This window comes from Nomascus leucogenys, chromosome 14 (genome assembly GCF_006542625.1).
Source record: "Nomascus leucogenys isolate Asia chromosome 14, Asia_NLE_v1, whole genome shotgun sequence".
In the NCBI taxonomy this organism is placed as follows: Eukaryota; Metazoa; Chordata; class Mammalia; order Primates; family Hylobatidae; genus Nomascus; species Nomascus leucogenys.
In genome coordinates, this window is record NC_044394.1 from 46,151,265 (window position 1) to 46,171,596 (window position 20,332).

General features: G+C 53.1%; 1 protein-coding gene across 1 annotated transcript in view; it reads left to right on the top strand.

Moving 5' to 3' along the window:
• KCNIP3 (potassium voltage-gated channel interacting protein 3) overlaps window positions 1–5,725 on the top strand; it is a 91,245-nt gene extending 85,520 nt beyond the window's left edge. Inside the window, exons 6-9 of the mRNA XM_030826932.1 lie at window positions 1,324–1,431; window positions 2,103–2,207; window positions 2,922–2,984; window positions 3,694–5,725. Coding sequence (XP_030682792.1) covers window positions 1,324–1,431; window positions 2,103–2,207; window positions 2,922–2,984; window positions 3,694–3,741 — 324 coding nt within the window. The 3' untranslated portion in view covers window positions 3,742–5,725. The remainder of the gene's footprint in view (window positions 1–1,323; window positions 1,432–2,102; window positions 2,208–2,921; window positions 2,985–3,693) is intronic.
• The last annotated feature ends 14,607 nt before the right edge of the window (window positions 5,726–20,332 follow it).

Here is a 20,332-nt window from a genome sequence, read left to right on the forward strand (position 1 = left end):
GAAAACCTGCTTTCTACCAACTGCTGTAACAAAACAGTTGAAGTTGTCACATGGAAACCATTTAAACAGCCATATTCTGTCATATTAGTAATAAAGTGTCCCATGCCAAAGGCGATGGCCACACACATGACTGAAGAGTTGAGCACCAGGGTTGGGCAAGGTGGCCCTGGGATTATACCTGTAATCCCAGCATTTTTGAAGGCCAAGGTAGGAGAATTACTTGGGGCCAGGAGTTGGAGACCAGCCTGGACAGCATAGCGAGACTCCATCTCTATAAGTATAAAATAAACTAGCCAGGCATGGATTACTCCGAGTGGTCCCAGCTACTCAGGAGGCTGAGGTGGAGGATCGCTTGAGCCTGGGAGTTTGGGACTGCACTGAGCCGTGATGGCGCCACAGCATTCCAGCCTGGTGACAGTCTGAGACTCTGTCTCTAAAAACAACAAACAAAAAGCTGAGCATCATTCCTCTAGCTTTTTAATCTGGAAGTTTTCAGGCACCTTTGCTTGGCAGACTAAACATAGAGCACCTCCTTTATTAAAAGAGCACCCCCAGGCGTCTCCAGCGGCAGCACTGCATTAAATGGGTCTAGGACACCATATATATTTGAATATCTTTATCTGGCATCAGTATCAGCTACCATGCCACTCCTGCCACACATGCAGACACATGCGCGTGCACTCACACAGGTTCACACACTCACACAGGTACACACACTCACACAGGTACACACACACACAGGTTCACACACTCACAGGTACACACACTCACACAGGTACACACCACTCACACAGGTACACACACACTGGTTCACACACTCACACAGGTACACACTCACACAGGTTAGGTTCACACACACACAGGTACACACACAGGTACACACACTCACACAGGTTCACACACTCACACAGGTACACACACAGGTACACACACTCACACTGGTTCACACACTCACACAGGTACACACAGGTACACACACAGGTACACACACAGGTTCACACACTCACACAGGTACACACACTCACACAGGTACACACACACTGGTTCACACACACAGGTACACACACAGGTTCACACATACAGATGCACACCCTCACAGGTGCACACCCTCACACAAGTTCACACACACAGGTGCACACCCGTGCACGCGCTCACACACGGGCACACACTCACCGTGTGCTGACCTGAATGGATGCCGTCAGTCTCTTAGGGAGGCTCTGTGCCTATCGGGGGCGTGAATTTCAGTGGAAGCCACACAGCAACTGGAACTGGAACCTGGGCATTGGTTGGATTGTCACGCCCCACACTCTCTTCTCCCCATAGGACTTTGTGGTTGGCCTCTCCATCCTACTGCGGGGCACAGTCCACGAGAAGCTCAAGTGGGCCTTTAATCTCTACGACATTAACAAGGATGGCTACATCACCAAAGAGGTAGTGGGGGGCTGGGGGTAGGGATTGTCCCCTCCTCCTCTCCTGCTGCGCCATCCCCCGCCGCTCTTCCTCTCCCTGCTCCTGCTGCCCACCTGTCTTCTCCCGCTCTCCATCCAGAGACTGGCCCTGGGGACAGCAGCCAGCGGGCTCTCCTCTCCTGGGCTCGGTCCTGGACACCCAGGTATGGAGTGTGGGCTCAGGTACCCTGTAGCACACATCTCGGTCCAGCTCAGCAAGTGTTCTCAGTCATACTGTCTTACACAAAAGGCCTTGGGGAGACTTAAGTGGAGAAGCCAGAGGTCTTGGCCTTGGCCCCCATCAAGTGAAGGGGGCAGTGCGGTCCCTTAAGGCATGGGTGGAGAGGGGAGCCCTCCCACATGGGCCCACAGACAGGTTTTGTTTGGTCCAAGCACTTTTTCTTCTACAGCGTCACATTTTGGAGATAAGCACATAGCAATCCATCTCCCACTTCTCTGGGAGATGAGCTTCCCCTAGAGTCAGAAGCTCGCTCTGGGTGCCCTGGAAGTGGACAGGCTCCTCTCTCCAGCTCGTCCGGCCCCTCGCACTCACTGCCTTGGAGGTGCCCTGCACCCTTGGATGCCGCCTGCTCCCTTTGGGCCCTCACAGCCACCCCAGCCTTGCAGCAGGCTCATGCCAGCCTCCCCCTCCAGGAGATGCTGGCCATCATGAAGTCCATCTATGACATGATGGGCCGCCACACCTACCCCATCCTGCGGGAGGACGCACCGGCGGAGCACGTGGAGAGGTTCTTCCAGGTGAGTGAGCGCCAGCCCTGCCTAGGGAGGGGAGCCGGGCAGAGGAAGGGGCTCTCGCTTTTGGGGCCACCTCAGGCAAGTGGCTTGCCCCTCTGAGCCTCCCCACTCCCCATGAGGAGGTTAAACTTGCCCCTCCAATCTGGCTGGTTGTCAGAACCCCTGAGAAGTGAACTACACCACTGCTCTGCCCTGTGGACCTCATCTGGGGGCCAGGGCTGGGGATCCTGAGGCAGCTGACCCTGGGCCGGAGCTCCATGCCTCCTGAGAGCTGTGTGGCTCCTCCAGGAAGATGCTGTGGGAGAGGAGTGGGTTAGGGGCCTTCACCTGTATGCATGGGGGCTGCAGGGCTGCAGGCTTTGCCTCCTGCTTGCTGGGGCCACTAGACATGGGCCATCCTGTGACTCAGTTGCTCCCTCTGCCCTGGCTGCCTCAGATGAGCATGGGAACAAATTCTGGGAAACCCAAGCCCAGGAAGTCTCAGGGAAGTGGCCTAGGGGAGCAGTGGGGAGATGCTTGGAGCCTCAGCAGTTGGTTGGGAGGTGGCTATGAAGGGTGGATTATGTGGCCTGGATCCAGAGTAGTCACAGGGGACAAGTCGGAGTGGAGGGAGCCCACCCGCCCATCCACCCACCCGTGACTTCTGCGTCCTCAGGCCAGGGGCAGGGCTGTCTCTGCTGGGGCACAGACTCACCTTGGGCATGGCTTGGGTTGCAGAAAATGGACCGGAACCAGGATGGGGTGGTGACCATTGAAGAGTTCCTGGAGACCTGTCAGAAGGTAGGCGGCACGGGAGGCCGGGCCACAGTTCTCTGCAGGCTCTGCACGGAGGTGGGTGGTTGGCAGCGTCCGCTCGTTCCCTCACCCCAGTCCCACCCCTGCCAGCCCAGGACGTGGCAGCTATCCTTGGCCCCTTGCCACCTCCTGGACAGCCCCAAGCTCCACTTGCCCTCTTGTCTGAGTCTCCTCCTCCCCACCCACCTCTGCAGCCCACAGCATCCCCCCACTACCCCTACACCCTCCCTCAGCCCCGCCCCTGGAGAACCTCAAGTTAGGGGCAGACATGGGGCCAGCCAGAGGGAGAGGGTCACTGTGGGGAGGCACCAGAGCCTCCGCAGTGTTGCTGCTAGCCCTTCCAGAGAGCACCTCAGGGGGCAGGATGCTGGGCCTCCAGCGCCTCTACTGCCCCACTCCCAGAGCAGTCCTGGTTAGCCCCCACCTCCGCTGGAGGCCAGCCAGGATCCCCTTCATCAGCTCATCCCAGATGGGCTTGCAGTCAGGAGTGGGGTTGAAGACAGGCTGTGCCTCACCAGCCGGGGACCTCGGACCAGCTACTTCACCTCCCTGTCCCCCAGCTCCCCTGCACCCAATAAGACAGACAGACAGGCAGTCGCCACAGGCTCCGAGTCCCTGGCGGGAATCTGCCCAAGGGGGTCAGATCTGGAGCCCACCCAGCACCTGACCGGCCTCCCTTCCTCTCTCCACGCAGGACGAGAACATCATGAGCTCCATGCAGCTGTTTGAGAATGTCATCTAGGATACGTCCGAAGGAGTGCATGGCCACGGCCACCTCCATCCCCAAGAAACCTCCATCCTGCCAGGAGTAGCCTCCAAGAAACTTTTAAAAAATAGATTTGCAAAAAGTGAACAGATTGCTACACACACACACACACACACACACACAGCCATTCATCTGGGCTGGCAGAAGGGACAGAGGTCAGGGAGGGGCTGAGGAGTCCAGGAGCCCCAGTCAGCCCCTCCCAGGCCAGCGAGGCAAAGCTGCCTCTGGGTGAGTGGCTGACAGAGCAGGTCTGCAGGCCACCAGCCGCTGGATGTCACCAAGAAGGGGCTCGAGTCCCCCTGCAGGGGAAGGTCCAATCTCCGGTGTGAGCCCACCTCATCCCGTTCTCCATTCTGCTTTCTTGCCACACAGTGGGTCGGCTCCGGGCTCCCCGGTCTCCTCCCCACAGCCACTGTCTGCCCACTACCTACGCTTCTAGAAAGCCCCTCACCTCAGGACCCCAGAGGGACCAGCTGGGGGGCAGGGGGGAGAGGGGGTGATGGAGGCCGAGCCTGCAGCTTTCTGGAAATGCTTCCCTGCGGGTCCGAGGACCCCCTGCCACTCCACTGACCTGAAAGAGCTGGGTACCAGGCCACCCACTGTGGGGCAAGCCTGGGTGGTGAGGGGCCACTGGGCCCCATTCTCCCTCCATGGCAGGAAGGCAGGGGATTTCAAGCTTGGGGATTGGGTTGTGGTGGAGAATCTGAGGGCACTCTCTGCCAGCTCCACAGGGTGGGATAAGCCTCTCCTTGCCCCAGTCCTGGTTCAGTGGGAATGCGGTGGGTAGGGCTGTACACACCCTCCAGCACAGACTGTTCCCTCCAAGGTCCTCTTAGGTCCCGGGAGGAGGCACGTGGTTCAGGGACTGGAAGCCAGGGAGCCCGGGGCAGAGCTCAGAGGGGCCTGGGAAGGGGCGTGTCCCTCCTCTTCCTGCAGTGCTCCTCCCATGGCCCAGCAACTTGGCTGAGCCCCCTCCTGAAGCAGTGTCGCCGTCCCTCTGCCTTGCACAAAAAGCACAAGCATTCCTTAGCAGCTCAGGCGCAGCCCCGGTGGGAGCCCAGCACACTGCTTCTCAGAGGCCAGGCCCTCCTGCTGGCTGAGGCTTGGGTCCAGTAGCCCCAATACGGTGGCCCTGGGGAAGAGGCCTTGGGGGTCTGCTCTGTGCCTGAGATCAGTGGGGCCCCAAAGCCCAGCCCGGCTGACCAACATTCAAAAGCACAAACCCTGGGGACTCTGCTTGGCTGTCCCCTCCATCTGGGGATGAATGGTGAGGGCTGAGGGGGCTGTGGCTGGGTGGTCAGCAGAAACCCCCAGGAGGAGAGAGATGCTGCTCCCGCCTGCTCAGGGCCTCACCCAGAAGGAACCCGGTGTCAGGCCGCATGGCTCCTCCAGGAACATTCCCACATAATACATTCCATCACAGCCAGCCCAGCTCCACTCAGGGCTGGCCCGGGGAGTCCCCAAGTGCCCCAGGAGGCTAGCCCCAGGGTGAGCAGGGCCCTCAGAGGAAAGGCGGTATGGCGGAGGCCGTGGGGGCCCCTCGGCATTCACGCACAGCCTGGCCTCCCCCACGGAGCTGCATGGACACCCGGCTCCAGGCTCCAGGCTGACTGGGGGCCTCTGCCTCCAGAAGGGCATCAGCTTTCCCTGGCTCAGGGATCTCCTCCCTCCCCTCACCCCCCGCCCAGCCCTCCCAGCTGGTGTCACTCTGCTTCTAAGGCCAAGGCCTCAGGAGAGCATCACCACCACACCCCTGCCGGCCTTGGCCTGGGGGCCAGACTGGCTGCACAGCCCAGCCAGGAGGGGTCTGCCTCCCACGCTGGGACACAGACTGGCCGCATGTCTGCATGGCAGAAGCGTCTCCCTTGGCCACGGCCTGGGAGGGTGGTTCCTGTTCTCAGCATCCACTAATATTCAGTCCTGTATATTTTAATAAAATAAACTTGACAAAGGAGAGGGATTCCTGTTGGCTTTATCCTAGCTCTGAACTTCAGCTCAGCATTTCCCACCCCTGCTGCCATTAGCCGTGGATCCTGCCCGGTGCTGTGCTGGGAAATGTTTGACAGCTAGCTCTGGGGGCAGAGAATGCCACTCAAATTCTCAGGCTCGCAGTGTGACCTCACTGAGGCTAAGATGCACACAGTGGGCCTTCAGGGCCTTCATGGGAAGCGCCAGCCCTGGAGCCTCCACACAGACCCCACAGGGCAGGAGGACTTCTTGAGGCACCATGTGTATTTCACCCCCAGATAATTTTTCTTTCCCAGTTCCAGGAAGTCATTCTGGATGTCCCCTTGGCTGGAAAGTGAGGGTCACGGGGCAGAAGAAAGCAATATTTGCCTGAACACATCTCCTGGTGTTTATTTTCAAAAGTATAAGCCCTGTGAGGACAATGCCGGGGAAGGGACAAGAATGAGAGCCTGGGGGGAGGGAGGAGGAGGGTTCCCCAACTCACCAGTTTAGATTGAAGAAATCCAAACACGTCCTAAGCAAGTGAGATAAAAGGGAACTCACCTAAACATGTTACGGTGAATTGCAGAACACCAAAGACAGAGACGGCAAAGACAGCCAGAGACAGACTGCCTGCCAGCTCTCCTCAGTGACAGTGATGCGGAAAGATGGGAATGGCATGTCCAGTTTGCCGAGAGAAAACTACCAACCTGGAATTTTACACCAGGCAAATAAAACATTTTCAATGTGGCATGATGGCTCACACCTGTAATCCCAGCACTTTGGGAGGCCGAGGTGGGTGGATCACCTGAGGACGGGAGTTCAAGACCAGCCTGGCCAACATGGTGAAACCCCATCTCTACTAAAAATACAAAAAATTAGCTGGGCATGGTGGCAAGTGCCTGTAATCCCAGCTACTAGGGAGGCTGAAGCAGGACAATTGCTTGAACCTGCGAGGCGGAGTTTGCAGTGAGCCAAGATGGTGCCACTGCACTCCAGCCTGGGGTGGAATAGACTCAAAAAATAAATAGTCTCAAAAAATAAATAAATAAATAACTTAAGAGACTTTGCCACCAATAGATAATAGAGAAAAGGGCTTTACTTCATGTGGAAGCAAGGCGATCTCCCAGCTAAAAGGTCCAAGGTGCAAGAAGCATGAAGGGTGTAGAGAGCAGTAAATATTGAGGGAATCTAAAGAAATGCAATGTTACTTACAAAAATAGTAAAAAAAAAAAAAAATCAGCATAATTTCCAAAAATAGCTAATGCAATATTTCTAGCCTGACTGCTCTCCCAGACCTTATCGCTTCCTCATCAAGAGATGGAGACTAGTTTTCCTGTCCTCAAAACTCAGTAGGACTTCATGTGACTGTCTTGATGAATAGAACATGGCAGAAGTGAGGCTCACTCACTCACATGCATGATAGCTGGTGCTGCTGGCAGTAAGCCTGAACATCAGTTGGGGCTGTTGGCAGGAAACATATATGGGCTTTCCATGTGGCCTGGGCTTCCCTACAATGTGGCAGCTAGGTTCCCAAGGGCAAGTGTCCTAAGAGAGAACCAGGCACGAGCCGTATTACCTTTGATGACCTACCCTCAGAAGTCAAGCTGCATCACTTCTTCCACGTTCTAGTCATCAAGAGTCACATGAAGTCCTACTGAGTTTTGAGCGTAGGAGAACTAGTCTCCATCTCTTGATGAGGAAGTGATAAAGTCTGGGAGAGCAATGGCGCTAGAAATATTGCATTAGCTACTTTTGGAAATTATACTTTTTTTTTTTTTTACTTTTTTTGCAAGTAACATTGAATTTCTTTAGATTCCCTCAATATTTACTGCTCTCTATGCCCTTCATGCTTCTTGTGTCAGCCTCAAGCACCCAGGACAGACAGAAGCTCCCCACGCACCCTTGTAACATAGTCACCCATCTGCCACACCACAAACCCCAGTTCACCGTTCACCAGCTGTGTGACCTTGGGCAAGTCACACAATCTCTCTGTGCCTCAGTTTTCTCATCTGTAAAACAAGCACAAGGAGAGAGTCTGCATTACAGAATCAGGCTTAGATGAGCACAGGATGTTCAGATACCACATCCAGCTCCAGCAATGGGTTGGACCATCTCATGGCCTGGCTTTTGGGAGCAGATCATTCCCTGCCCCAGCACTGCTTCTGCGAAATGCGGGTGCCCTCTGCCTCGATTCTCTGTCATGTGCAGCGTCTTCTCTCCGTTAGGGCACACTCCCACCGCCCCCAGAGGAGTTGACTGGACTGAAGATGGCCCTTTCTGCTGGGCGTGGCTTTCCCCTGCCAAGCCTCTCAATGGCCCATGGATTGGCTGCCCCTGGGACAGGGTCGGGGCTGGTCCAATCCTCTCTGGGAGCCAGCACTGTGCAGCTCCCACCCAGATATCAGCGCAGAAGTCTGGGTGGGAAAGGGGCAAAGGCAGGGGAGTCCTCTTGCTCCCCTCACCCTGCCCTGAGGATAGAGAAGAGCTGTGTCCCCAGTCCACATCCCAGGTGACTGCTTGACACATGCCATGTCTCTAAAGCCTTGTAGCATCTAGGGCGCAGGGCAATGCTTCCATTCTGGAACTTTCTGTGTTGTCTTGAGCATGTCAGTTTACCTTGCTGAGCCTCGGTTTCCCTTATCTGTAAAATAAGCAACGACAACACAAAACTCCTCTGCTAGGGCTGGTGTGATGATTCCGCATGCACATCTCTTAATAAACACGGGCGTCCCTCCTTCCTAGCCACTGACGTGTGCCTGCATCTGTCCCTTTTTACGAAATGGTGACTCACACCCATAAGCCATCAGAGAGCGGACAGACATTTCAGGAGTTTCCAGGTCTTGGAAACAAATCCGTGCTGGTCGCCAGTTTTCCTGGTAACCCCAAGGCCGGTGTGAGGACCAGCAGGCTGAGGAGGGGTAGTCCGGGCCATCGGGCCACAGCAGGCCGCTCTCACTGCGCGGAAAAAGGGAGGGAAGAGGGCCCAGAGCCAGCGCTGGCACCCGTGGGCCTGGCCTGTCTCTTTCACCCCAACAAGGGCCCTCTCGACAGCGTAGGGTGGGAAAGGCGGGTCCAGAGACGGTGGCCAGCGTGCCCACACCCTCCCCGTTGTGCCTTGTAGCACAGCTTTCCAGAGAATTGGCCACTGGGGTTTAGAAGGTCCCAGGCTTCTCGGGCTGCAGGAGAGATTTCGCAGGAGACCGGAGTGAGGCGTTCGAGTGCTGTGTCCCCCACTTACCGCCAGGGGGCGACTGGGCCCCACCGCAGCCTCCAGCTCCTTCAGTCCTTCGGCCCGAGGAAGCTCCTTGGAAGGAGCTTGTCATTTCCTTCACAGCCCCAAAGACACGTTCCTATTTCTGCCTCACTCTCCACATGGTTTGCCTCCAAAACTGAATGTATCAAGTAATGAGCGCACCGAGTGCACCAAGTTGGGTGCTGGGGACAGGCACGATGCGTGTCCCCGGCCTAATTCCCCGGGGCGCTCCTAAGAAGCCTGCACGTCACCCGCTAGGCTTTCCGGACCGGACCGAAGACAGCTTGGGAACCCCACTCACATCCTTCACAGGCCCCTGTCGGGTCCGGAAGGCAGGAGACAGCGGCCTTCCAGGAGCCCACGGAAGGAGACCCTTGCAGTTAACTGAGGCCCACAGACCTGGACTTTGACAGGACCACAGCCTGCCCCAGGGAGGTAGAGACGTTTCTGCATTCTCTAGGGACTCTGCGGTCTCTAACCTGCGCCCCGTGGCCCCGAACCCTCAGGAACACCAACACTGTCCTTCAAGTTCACAGCCACCTCCCAGGCTCCCGAGGCTGCAAAGTGCTTCGCTCTCCCTGAGCCCTAATCATTGCGTCTCTGCTTCGGGCAGGGCTTTAACCTTCACTCCCCACGCTTTCCAAGCGCTGTGTTCCCAGGTCTAGGCAAGGTAAGTGCCATTCTCCATTTATTAAACACCTTCCACACACCGGGCACAGCTGCATCTTGAGTCCACAGGGAAGAAGCCGCAGTTCCTGCTGTCAGGAAATTCAAGTCTTGTGGGGACAGCAGAAGGCAGTGAGAAGAGGCCCTGATGATGATGGGGAGATGTGGGAAGTGACCTCGGGGCACAGGCTGGAGACTGCACTTGTGGGGATGCGATGGAGGGCTCATACATCCCCTAGAACTGTGAATAGAACAGGAGTGAGCAGAACCTTCCTTGGTGTGGGACATGTCTGCCATGTGTTCAGATCACTGTGGAGCCTTTGATCCCCATCACCTGCCCTGACTTCCCTGGCGGACACATTCCAGGCAGAGTTGTCTAGAGTGAGTAAGGCTTTGACACCTACTGTGGAGGACCTCTCTGACCCAGTTCTGCCCTCCTCCAAAGGTGGTTCTTTGATCTGTTCATTGCCCTCATCAACCTTCTGTGTCCCAGACAAGCCCCCAAGTCCAGAGGCACTGCTGCCAGCCCAAAGCAGGTACTGGGCCCTCCCCCAGCCCTCTGGTCCTCTCACCTGGGCCCCAGCCCCTTGGGTTAGGGGCCTACCAAAGGCCGGCCATTCCTGGAGAGGAAATCACTGGTCATGTGTGGGCCAGCTGTGGCCCATGTGTGGGACTTTGTCCCAGCCACCTGATTGTCAAGGGAATGTGCAGAGCTCCCTGCAAGGTGAGCTTCACAGGCGTCAGAGATTGGGAAAGACAGTTGGGGGTGGGGGAGAGGTGGGGCCCTGCTTCACAGGGAAGGGGACCTGAGGGCCGGTGACAAAGCCAGCATGGCCAGGAGTAACCTCATGCCTGAGTGAGGCCAAGATGGTACCAGGAAGAAACTCTCCCCACCCCGCCCACACCCCCGCCACTCAAATATCTCACGGATCTAGAAGGGGAACATACGGGTCTTGTTCGCCTTTGGCCAGAGCTGAGAGGTCCTGGCGAAGGGGCTGTGTACTGGGCGGAGACCTGTCAGGAAGGCCCTGTGTGGCCCTGGAAGGGAGTCAGGCTCCTCCTGCACAGTGCCAGAGCGCAGCCATCTTTAAGTGGTGGTGGCAGCACTCAGTGGACCACCATCGCCTCCCCTGCCCGCCCCCACTCAACTGCTGCCCGGCCACCGAGGGCCATCAGTCTTAGCACTGGGCTCCCTGCCAGCCCTGCACACCTTTCTGTTCTCTCTGTTCCTCAAGCAGGAAACCCGGCTTCTCTGGAGCTCACCAGGCCCAGCCGTACCTGCCTTTGCTCCTGCTCTTTGACCCATGCACAGAGCTCCCTCTGTTCAGCTCTTGACCAGCTTTGAACATAATCAAACCCTCCACGGATAAAGGATCTATGTCTACCCCATCCCTCTGCCTGAGATAAAAGGCCCCCAGGAACTTTTCTCTTGCTTGTGGCCTTGGGCACCATGAGGGCAAGGAGGAAGATCTCCTGACCGAGTACCAGTCTTCTGCCTCCCCAGCCTCCTCCCTCTTCTACTGCCAGTAGCCCCCAGTCTCAATGGGGGACCCCTCCCCCACTCTCCATCCATGAAGCCTTGGAGTCAGCCCTCACCTCCAAGGGAAAAGAGCAAGGCCAGGCCTAAGCCACTGGGTGCATTGCCCCCCTCGGGTCATAGTGATTGGTGGAGGGGCGGGCGCATGACCTGATTATCGTCATTAAGGCCCAGGGAGACCTTTGCTGGGAAGGTTGGGAAAGATGCTCCCTCCTCCCCCATCTCTGAAGTTGCAAAGGTGTGAGTCCTGGAACTGTTGCTGCCATTTTGTCACTGTGAGGAGCCATGGAAGGAAGCCAGCAGGGGAAGTCCTGACCGAGAGAGGAAACAAAACCTGGGAGGGCATCAGCCCTGCAACTGCACCTGAAGCCACCTCCTTCCAATCGCTGGACTATTCACTTATGCCAGCCAGTGGGGAGGCAAGACTCAGCCAGTGCTGCTGAAGTGAAGGTCACAGGGAGGGAGGCCCTGGCAGGGCTCCCAGGGAGGGGCCAGGCACAGGGCCCTGAGCCTTTGGGGTGGTGAGGCCAGCTGTGGGGTTACACCAGGGTCGAAGGCTCTTAGAGATATCTCTGCCGGCAGGCTGCCTGCACTGGAGGGCCTCAGCCTGGGCACCCACCCCAGCCCAGCCCCTCCTCCATGTACTTTCCTCTCCTGAGCTCTCCTGGCTGTGTCCCAACCCAGGAACACAGCACGTGAAGCCAGGTGGCATTTTTCCCAGTTTTGAAAAATCACCAAATACAGTAAAACATCCAGAAACTAAAAGTAAGGCCCCAAGGAGCCAGGCATCCGTTATTTCCTGACAGCCAACCAGGATTTAGAAATCTGCAAGTTTCTTGCTTTGTTGACAAACTTTCCCAGCAGAAAACTTCCCAAGTAGGTAGAAGTGTGTTCTGGGCAGAGCAAATGGGCCCCAGAGGGGAGGAATCACTGGTCTCCTCCTTTCTCCCCCACTGCGCCCCCACCCCGTTCCCTGCCCACTCCAGGGCCTGGTTCCCACTGCCCCTGCAGATGTGGAAAAATTGACAAGACACTGGTTGGCAGGGACAACCATCTCTCCCATCTATCCCACCCGATCCCCCGTCTGCCCATTGCTTCATTCATTGAAACAAAAACCAACAAAAAATAAGTTGTGCACCCAGCACTGTGCCAGGGAATGGGATAAAATAGCAGAATACCTGCAAAGCCTTCCCTGGTGGAGCATATGCTTTTTCAGAGACAAGACATTAATAAATTAAATCCTATGAAAAGTATAAATTTACACCCGATGTCATGATCAGGAAGATGAGGCCCATGGTTTGATGAGAGCTTTCGGCCAGGCGCCACGACCTGGGGGCTCCACAAGGGAGCAGCCTTTGAGCCCAGCCTGCAGGATGAGGAAGGGGCTGGGGAAAGGGGTGAGGGGTGGAAGGGAGACAGCACTGCCAGGGGCTGTGGCCAGATCCCAGGTGCAAATGCTGGGGAAATGGGAGAGGCCCACAGGGCAGAGCCACCCCGAAGGTGTTGGCCTCAGCCCAAGAGCAGCATGGAGCTACTGAGGAGTATTAAATTGGTGTTTTAAAACCCCACTCTGACTGAAACATGGACACCAGATTGGAGAGGACCTGAGTGGATGCAGAGAAACCAGAGAGGAGGCTATTCTGTTTAGCTATTGCCACACAGCCACTGAGCTTTATCACATGTCACAAGGCCTGGGCTTGACTGGGCCCACTAGGTGATTCTTAGCACGGTCTCTCATGCTGATTGCAATTAGACAGCGGCTGAGGCAGAAGTCAATTGATAGTTGGAGTGTTCATGGCCAATAGGCATGAGCTGTGGAGCCTCTGGAAGGCACTAACAGAACCATCACAGCTGGACTGTAGGATTGTGGAGCCAGTCTAAACCGTCTCCTGGAGACAACCACTCTCCTTTTGAAAAACAGCCTCTTGCTTTGCTGTTGGGTTTTGGTAAAGACTGAAAACCTAACCATGGGCTGTCAGGTGACCACATGGCCTGAGCTTCCTAAAACAATCTGTATTGTCTGACCCACCTAGTCATAAGCTGGACGTGCCATCAAGTGGTAGTGGCAGATAAGAGCTGGAGCTCAGGCAGTGGGGAGGGGATAGCTAAGCTGCAGGAGCAGGTGGCTCAGGTTCTTTTGACAGCAAGTCCAGCTGCATTGCTTCCTCTCCCTCCAGCCCTGCCTATGGCTTTCTGCATGTTCTTTAGGATCAGTTTACTGAGGAAGAAGAAACTCAAGCAAGACTTATGAATGGATCTGCACAATTGGCTTATGCCACCCAAAAGTGACAAGCTGCACATGGCAGCCCCACTCAGGGATGACTCTGAAGGGCAGTGGTGAAGGAAGTCCTCCCAGTAGATAGAACTTTGAGCCGTATATTTGGCTGTCTGGAGTAAGAGATGGCGGAAAGTATGGTGGCAGGAATAGGGTCTATGCATGGTCTCAACGATGTGGATTTCCCCTTCTCAAGGTGGAGCTGGCTGACGCCACTGCTCAGACTCAGTCAGCCAACAACAGAGACCAATGTCAAGTCCCTGCTATGGCACCATTCCCCATGGAAACTGGCCAGCCACCTGGTGTCAGGTTGATTACACTGGACCTCCTCCATCGTGGAAGAGGCAGAGGTTTTCCCCGACAGGACACATATTCTAGAGGGTTTCAACTTCCCTGCCCAGCATCGTCTATGGACTATAAGAAGCGGGAGTGCTTCTCTCATGAGTACATCTAATAACTCACTTACAGCAGTTTTGTTTCTTGTCCTGGCCACTTTGAGCTCTGCTGGCTTGGAGATATTAGTACTCAAAGGGAGAGTGCCTCCTGCAGGAGACAGAGAAGTTAAGACTGCTTCCTGGTCATGTTGGGTTCCTTATGCCACTGAATCAACAGGCAAAACAAGAGGGTTGATCCAGTGGCTGCAGCGATGGGTCCTGATGACCAAGGGGAAAATTTGGTTCCAAGGGGAATATGGTTGCTACAATAGACACAAGATTCCAGCGAGTTTCACCAGTGTAAAACTACAGCATCCTCTCTGCCGTCTCCAGCAAGATCTGGCTCTCATGGTCTGTGGGGTGGGAGCTTCTTCCTTGGGTGCTTCCTTGTATCTTAGAAGTTTGGCTGCATTTTTTTTTTTTTGAGACAGGGTCTCCCTCTGTCCCCCAGGCAGGAGTGCAATGGTGTGATCATGGCTCACTGCAGCTTCAACCTTCCTGCCTCAAGTAATCCTCCCAGCTCAGCCTTCTGAGTAGCTGGGACCACACATGCACACCACCATGGCTGGCTAATTTTTTTATTTTTTATTGTAGAGACAGGGTCTCACTATGTCGCCCAGGCTGGTTTCAAACTCCTGGGCCCACGAGATCCTCCTGCCTTGGCCTGCAGAGGGCTGGTATTACAGGCATAAAACACCATGCCCAACTTGGCTGCTCCCTATATCTAGTCCTTCCTTAGTCCTTAGAGTTCTCTTTACTTCTTACCAGCCTATCTCTCATGGCTCCAATCACCTGTCATAGTTGCTACTTCCTTTTATTAAACTCAGTCTGTTCCAATCCCTGTGTGATTTCTCTCTTCTGATCAGACCTAGACTGATGCACTGTCCTGAGAGCCAGGAGGCAGCTGGGTCACTGATTAGAACCTAGTTGTGATGGACTGCATTGTGCCCCCTCCTCATCCACATGTTGAAGTCCTAATCCCAGTACCTCAGAATGTGACTGGATTTGGTGATAGGGCCTTTAAAGAGGTAATGCAATTAAAATGAGGGCTCTAGGGTGGGCACTAATCCAACCTGACTGGCATCCTTATAAGGAGAGGAAATTAGGACACATAAAGAGACACAAGTGCCATGTGTGCACAGAGGGACAACCATGTGCAGAGGCAGCCAGGAGACAGCCACCTGAAAACCAAGGAGAGAGGCCTCAGAAGAACCCAGCCCACCAACACTATGATCTCAGACTCCTGGCCTCCAGAACTGAGGTGACAAATTGCTGCTGTTTAAGCCCCCCAGGCTACGGTACTTTTTGCAGCAGCCAAGCAGGCTGATAGGCTAGCTGTGGAAGGAATGCAGGGTCCTTCCCCCATACTCTACTTGTCAGAAGTGAATTGCTAGGTTCTGCCCACAATAAAGGCCAAGGACATGGAAGACATGTCAAATAATTTGAGGACATGTTTTTAAATCATCACACAGGCCATAGTGGGAGTGCAGCCGGCAGGGTCAAATAGCATCTTGGCCTGGATGGTGGGAAGTCTATTGGTTCAGACGATGTGAGGAGGTAAAGCTGCCAGGATGTGAAGATGCAAATGGGAATGACGTGGGGAAAGGGCAAAGACTGAATTCTGGCTTGGGGGCTGCCCAGGTGGATGGTCAGAGGATGCCATGACATCCTCTGAGATACAGAAGAGGACCACGTTTGATGTGGAAAAATCATGAGTTCATGTTGAGCTTGTGCTGCCTTTGAGACATCGAAATGATAGTGTCCAATAATCCGTTGAGTTTATGGAGATGTACACATGTGAGTCTTCTTTCTATAGGTGGCAACTAAACCATCAAGCCTGTGGTTGATGTTGTGAAAATGTGGCCTGAGGGATCCTACTGAGTGAGAAGAGACATAAGTACCGTGCTTTGAGAGGCAGCAACATTTATAGCTTGGATGGAGGAGAGTGAGTCTGAAAAATAACAGAGATAGAGGAGGAAAATTCAAGACAATGTGATATGACAGAAGACCTATCAATGGAGACTATGTTTGGCTACAAGTAACAGGGATCCAGAATAATGGTAGCTTTTAAAACCATAGATTTTTTTTCTCTCTTGCATAAAAGGCCAACAGAGCATTGTTTGGCATTGGTTTGGCAGCTCAACAATCCTCAGGGATCCAGCTCCTAGCTCCGGTAACCTGTCACCACAAGGCCAGAGATGGCCCTTCATGCTGCAGCCATCACATTCACATTTCAGCCAGCAGAAAGAAAGAAGGGTGAAGAGTAAGGGCCTGCTGATTCTTTTTAAATAATTCCTTTAACTCCCAAACTTTTCTATTTAGATCTTGCTAACCAGACTAACTCTCATGGTCTCATGTGGCCTCAAAGCATGACTGAGAAATGAATCTTTCTATTCTAGGCAGCCGTGTATCTAGCAAATAAATGGGGGTTTACTGCTGAGGAAGAGGGAAAGAAAGAATACTGGAGGCCAACCAGTCACCTTTGCTGGGAAGCCACGGGAAGGCAGTATTTAAAGCACAGGGAAATGGCCCAGAGACGCCAAGAGTGCTTAGAGGTAATGATAAAAAGTGTCTTTTGAGCCGGGCATGGTGGCGGGTGCCCCTGTAGTCCCAGCTACTTAGGAGGCTGAGGCAGGAGAATCGCTTGAACCCGGAGGTGGAGGTTGCAGTGAGCTGAGATCGCGCCACTGCACTCCAGCCTGGGTGACAGCGAGATTCCATCCAACAACAACAACAACAACAACAAAAGTGTCTTTTGGTCTTAGCACCATGGAAATCACTGGGGACTTAAGTAAGACTTGTTTCAGTGGAAGGATGGGGACAAAGGTCAGATCAGGATGAATGAGGAATGAATGGGAGACAAGGAAATCAAAGTGAAGATTCTTATGGGAATTAACCTCCTGTGGGAGACTTTCCAAGGAAGGTTGGTGAGCGATGTGGGAGGGGCAGCTGGAGGGAAGTGGGGCCAAAGAAGAGTTTTGCTTGGTTTTGTTTAAGATAGAGAGATCTGAGCATGGGGGAAGGATGTGCTGAAGAGGCAGAGCCCTGCTCAAGAGGAATACGGGATAATTCTCAGTGTAAGGCAACCAAGGTGCAGGGGCTCCTGCACAGGACTTGAGGCCTGGGAAGGGGGACGCTCCTCATCAGTGGGGCTAGCACATGGCAGGTGCAGGTGTGGAGGGTCTGAGGGCATGGGAGTAGGAAATGGAGGGCATTCCCCCCAAGTGAGGGCTTCTGTTTTCTCTGTTAAACTTGCGAGTTACCAACCAGAGTGAGGGAGAGGCAGAGAGAGGAGCAAACCGCCTGTGGGGCTGGGCGTGCATTGAGGCAGTGACAAAGAATTCATGGCAAAACCAACCCACATCATAAGGGTGGCCAGGGAGAAAGCAGGGGTCAAAAGCTTTTATTTCCCCTCTGATTATTCAGCCACATTTTCAATGGAAAAAGTCACAAAATGTAGAAATTTAGCCAGGAGAGCTTTATCTCTTAGAAAGGGTTGCCACCTGCAGGCTGGACATCCCACAGGTGGGGAAACGTGGCCTTTAGCAGAAACCAAAAGCAGGCACTTCAGAGGAAAAAGCGGAGAGGCTGAGGTGTATGCCCAAAGACAGGAACTATACATACATATTCAGTAAGTTATATGAGAGCCTTATGAATATTTATGAGGGGATCCTAACACATGCAACTGAATAATCCTGTGTGTTGCATACAACCCATGTTCACTTTGGGGTGGAAACATAATATTAAATGCCTAAAATTAGGCTCTGTAAGTCAAAAGGTAAAAGAACATTAGCCAGGTGCAGTGGTGTGTGCCTGTGGTCCCAGCTACTTGGGAGGCTGAGGTGGGAGGATGGCTTGAGCCCAGGAGGCAGAGGTAGCAGTAAGCCAGCATCATGCCACTGTACTCCAGCCTGGGCAACAGAGCCAGACCTGCCTTAAAAAAAAAGAACACAAAGGTACTCAGTGCACAGCCTCTATAAACTGGCCAGAACCAGCCCACCATCAGTGGTGTCTTATCAGGAGAAAATTACTGAAGTCAGTCTCTTGTTCAATCAAACCTGTAGTTATGCTTTGTGGAATGGAGTCTGGAGTCTGAGGGCATCAGTTAGCATCTGGCAGTTGGTGAGTTAGAACATTTATTATTTTAGTGTAGGGGTATGTGACTTTTGCCTGGCATGGCCTTAGTCTTATTTATAATTTAATAATTTATAAGCCACAAAGACTCCATTCCATCAGTCTTATGATCTCTGTTTTACCACCCTGGATTTGTCCAGCTCTCCATCTCTTGTCCTAGGCACAAGCAGTTTCTCCAAGGAGGTGTCTACACCCAAACAACCACTGGCCTGGTTCCTGTCACTACACATTCATTTGCATTTCTAGTGTACTGTAGTCCCTTTTTTTTTTTTTTTTTTGAGATGGAGTTTCGCTCTGTTGCCCAGGCTGGAGTGCAGTGGCGCAATCTCGGCTCACTGCAAGCTCCGCCTCCTGGGTTCATACCATTCTCCTGCCTCAGCCTCCCGAGTAGCTGGGACCACAGGTGCCTGCCACCACGCTCGGCTTTTTGTATATTTAGTAGAGACGGGGTTTCACCATGTTAGCCAGGATGGTCTCCATCTCTTGACCTCGTGATCTGCCCGCCTCGGCGTCCCAAAGTGCTGGGATTACAGGCGTGAGCCACCGCGCCCGGCCTGTAGTCCCTTCTTATCCATGGTTTTGCTTTCTGAAATTTCAGTTACTCAAGGTCATCCATGGCCCAAAAATATTAACTGGAGAATTGCAGCAATAAGCAATTCATAAGTTTTAAATTATGTGCTGCTCTGTGTAGTGTGATGAAATCCTGCACTGTCCTGCTCCATCCTACCTGGGACAGGAATCATTCCTCTGTTCAGCTTTTCCATGACGTCTGCCCTCCTTGCCCCTTAGTCACCAACGAGCTGGCTCCATGATTAGATCCACTGTCGTGGTACCGCAGTGCTTCTGTGCAATGCACCATCATCTGACTTCATAATGGCCCCAGAGCAAAAGGGGAGTGGTGCCGGCAGTTCCGATATGCCAAAGAGAAGCCTTCCTTTATGGAAACGCTCCTGACTTAAGGAAATAAAACAAAAATCACATAATAAGTTTGCTAAGATCTACAGAAAGAACGAATCTTCTATCCATGAAATTGTGAAGAAGGAAAAAGAAATTTGTGCCAGTTTTGCTGTCACACCTCAATCTGCAAAAGTTATGGCTACAGTATGTGAGAAATGCTTAGTTAGGATGGAAAAGGCATTAGATTTGTGGGTGGAAGACGTGAACAGAAACATATTCCGATTGACAGCAACGGTGTAGCACCAGATTAACTTCATCTGGATTAAATTTGATCACTGGCATGTATGTATAGTAAAAGACGTGGCAGATGTAGGGTTTGGTACTATCTGCAGTTTCAGGCATCCTCTAGGGGTCTTGGAAAGTACCCCCCTGGGATACTCTATACAAATGAAATAATTCCATATGTACTCATTTTTAATCTATCTTTTTCACTCTGAATAATTATATTGATACGTATCTATGTTGCATCAACAATTTGTCCCTTTTCATTGCTGGGTAGTATTCCCTAGTGTGGCTAAACACAGAGTGTTTACACATTCACCTGTTAATGAAAAATTGAGTTGTTTCCAGTTGGGGATTTTGTAAAAAGGCTGCTGTGAACATTTCTGTATAAGTCATTGCATAAGCATATTTTTTTTTATTTCTCAGGTAATTACTATAAAACAAAAAAAAATCTGGATTATATAAGGAGATAATTTATTCTAAAGGATTGTTGTGGGGGTGTGAGGGTGACCATTGCAATGGGGAAACGTTGCAGTGTGGCCACTCGCAGGCTTCCCATATGATCTGCAAGTGTCTCAGAGGTTAGGCAAGGGGCTGATCTTGTATAGGGAGGCGTAAACGTGGCTAGAAAGAACTGTCATGGGAAAGTGGGCTGAGCGAGTGTCACGATCGAGCAGGTCTTACCCTGCAGACAGCCTGTTCTCAGGAGGGACCCTCAGGAGGGCTGTGGGTTGGCACAAGCTGCGGGTGGGCCAAAGCTCAAGGGCCTGGAAAAGGAGAGAATCTGAACCAAGGTTTGGTTACAGGCTTTTGTTCTTATTGATCCGTGGGGACAAGCAGTCCAGCTAATCATTTATGAGGCCAAGAATGGGAATTTAGAGGGTCTGTGTCTGGCCTGGTCACAGATAAACAAGGGAGCATCTGGGAGTCTTATCCAGGTTATATGGAAAGTCACTGGTTCTTTCCAGTAGGGTGTTTTCTGGAACAAGAGTGGAGGGATTCCTTAACCTTCACTATTTCTAGAAGCAAAGGGCTAAGGTAAAATTCAATACTGTCAATAGTCAGGATTGAAATGGCTAGATCATATGGTAGGTGTATGTTTAATTCTCTTCATACACTGCCAAATGGTTTTCGATCGT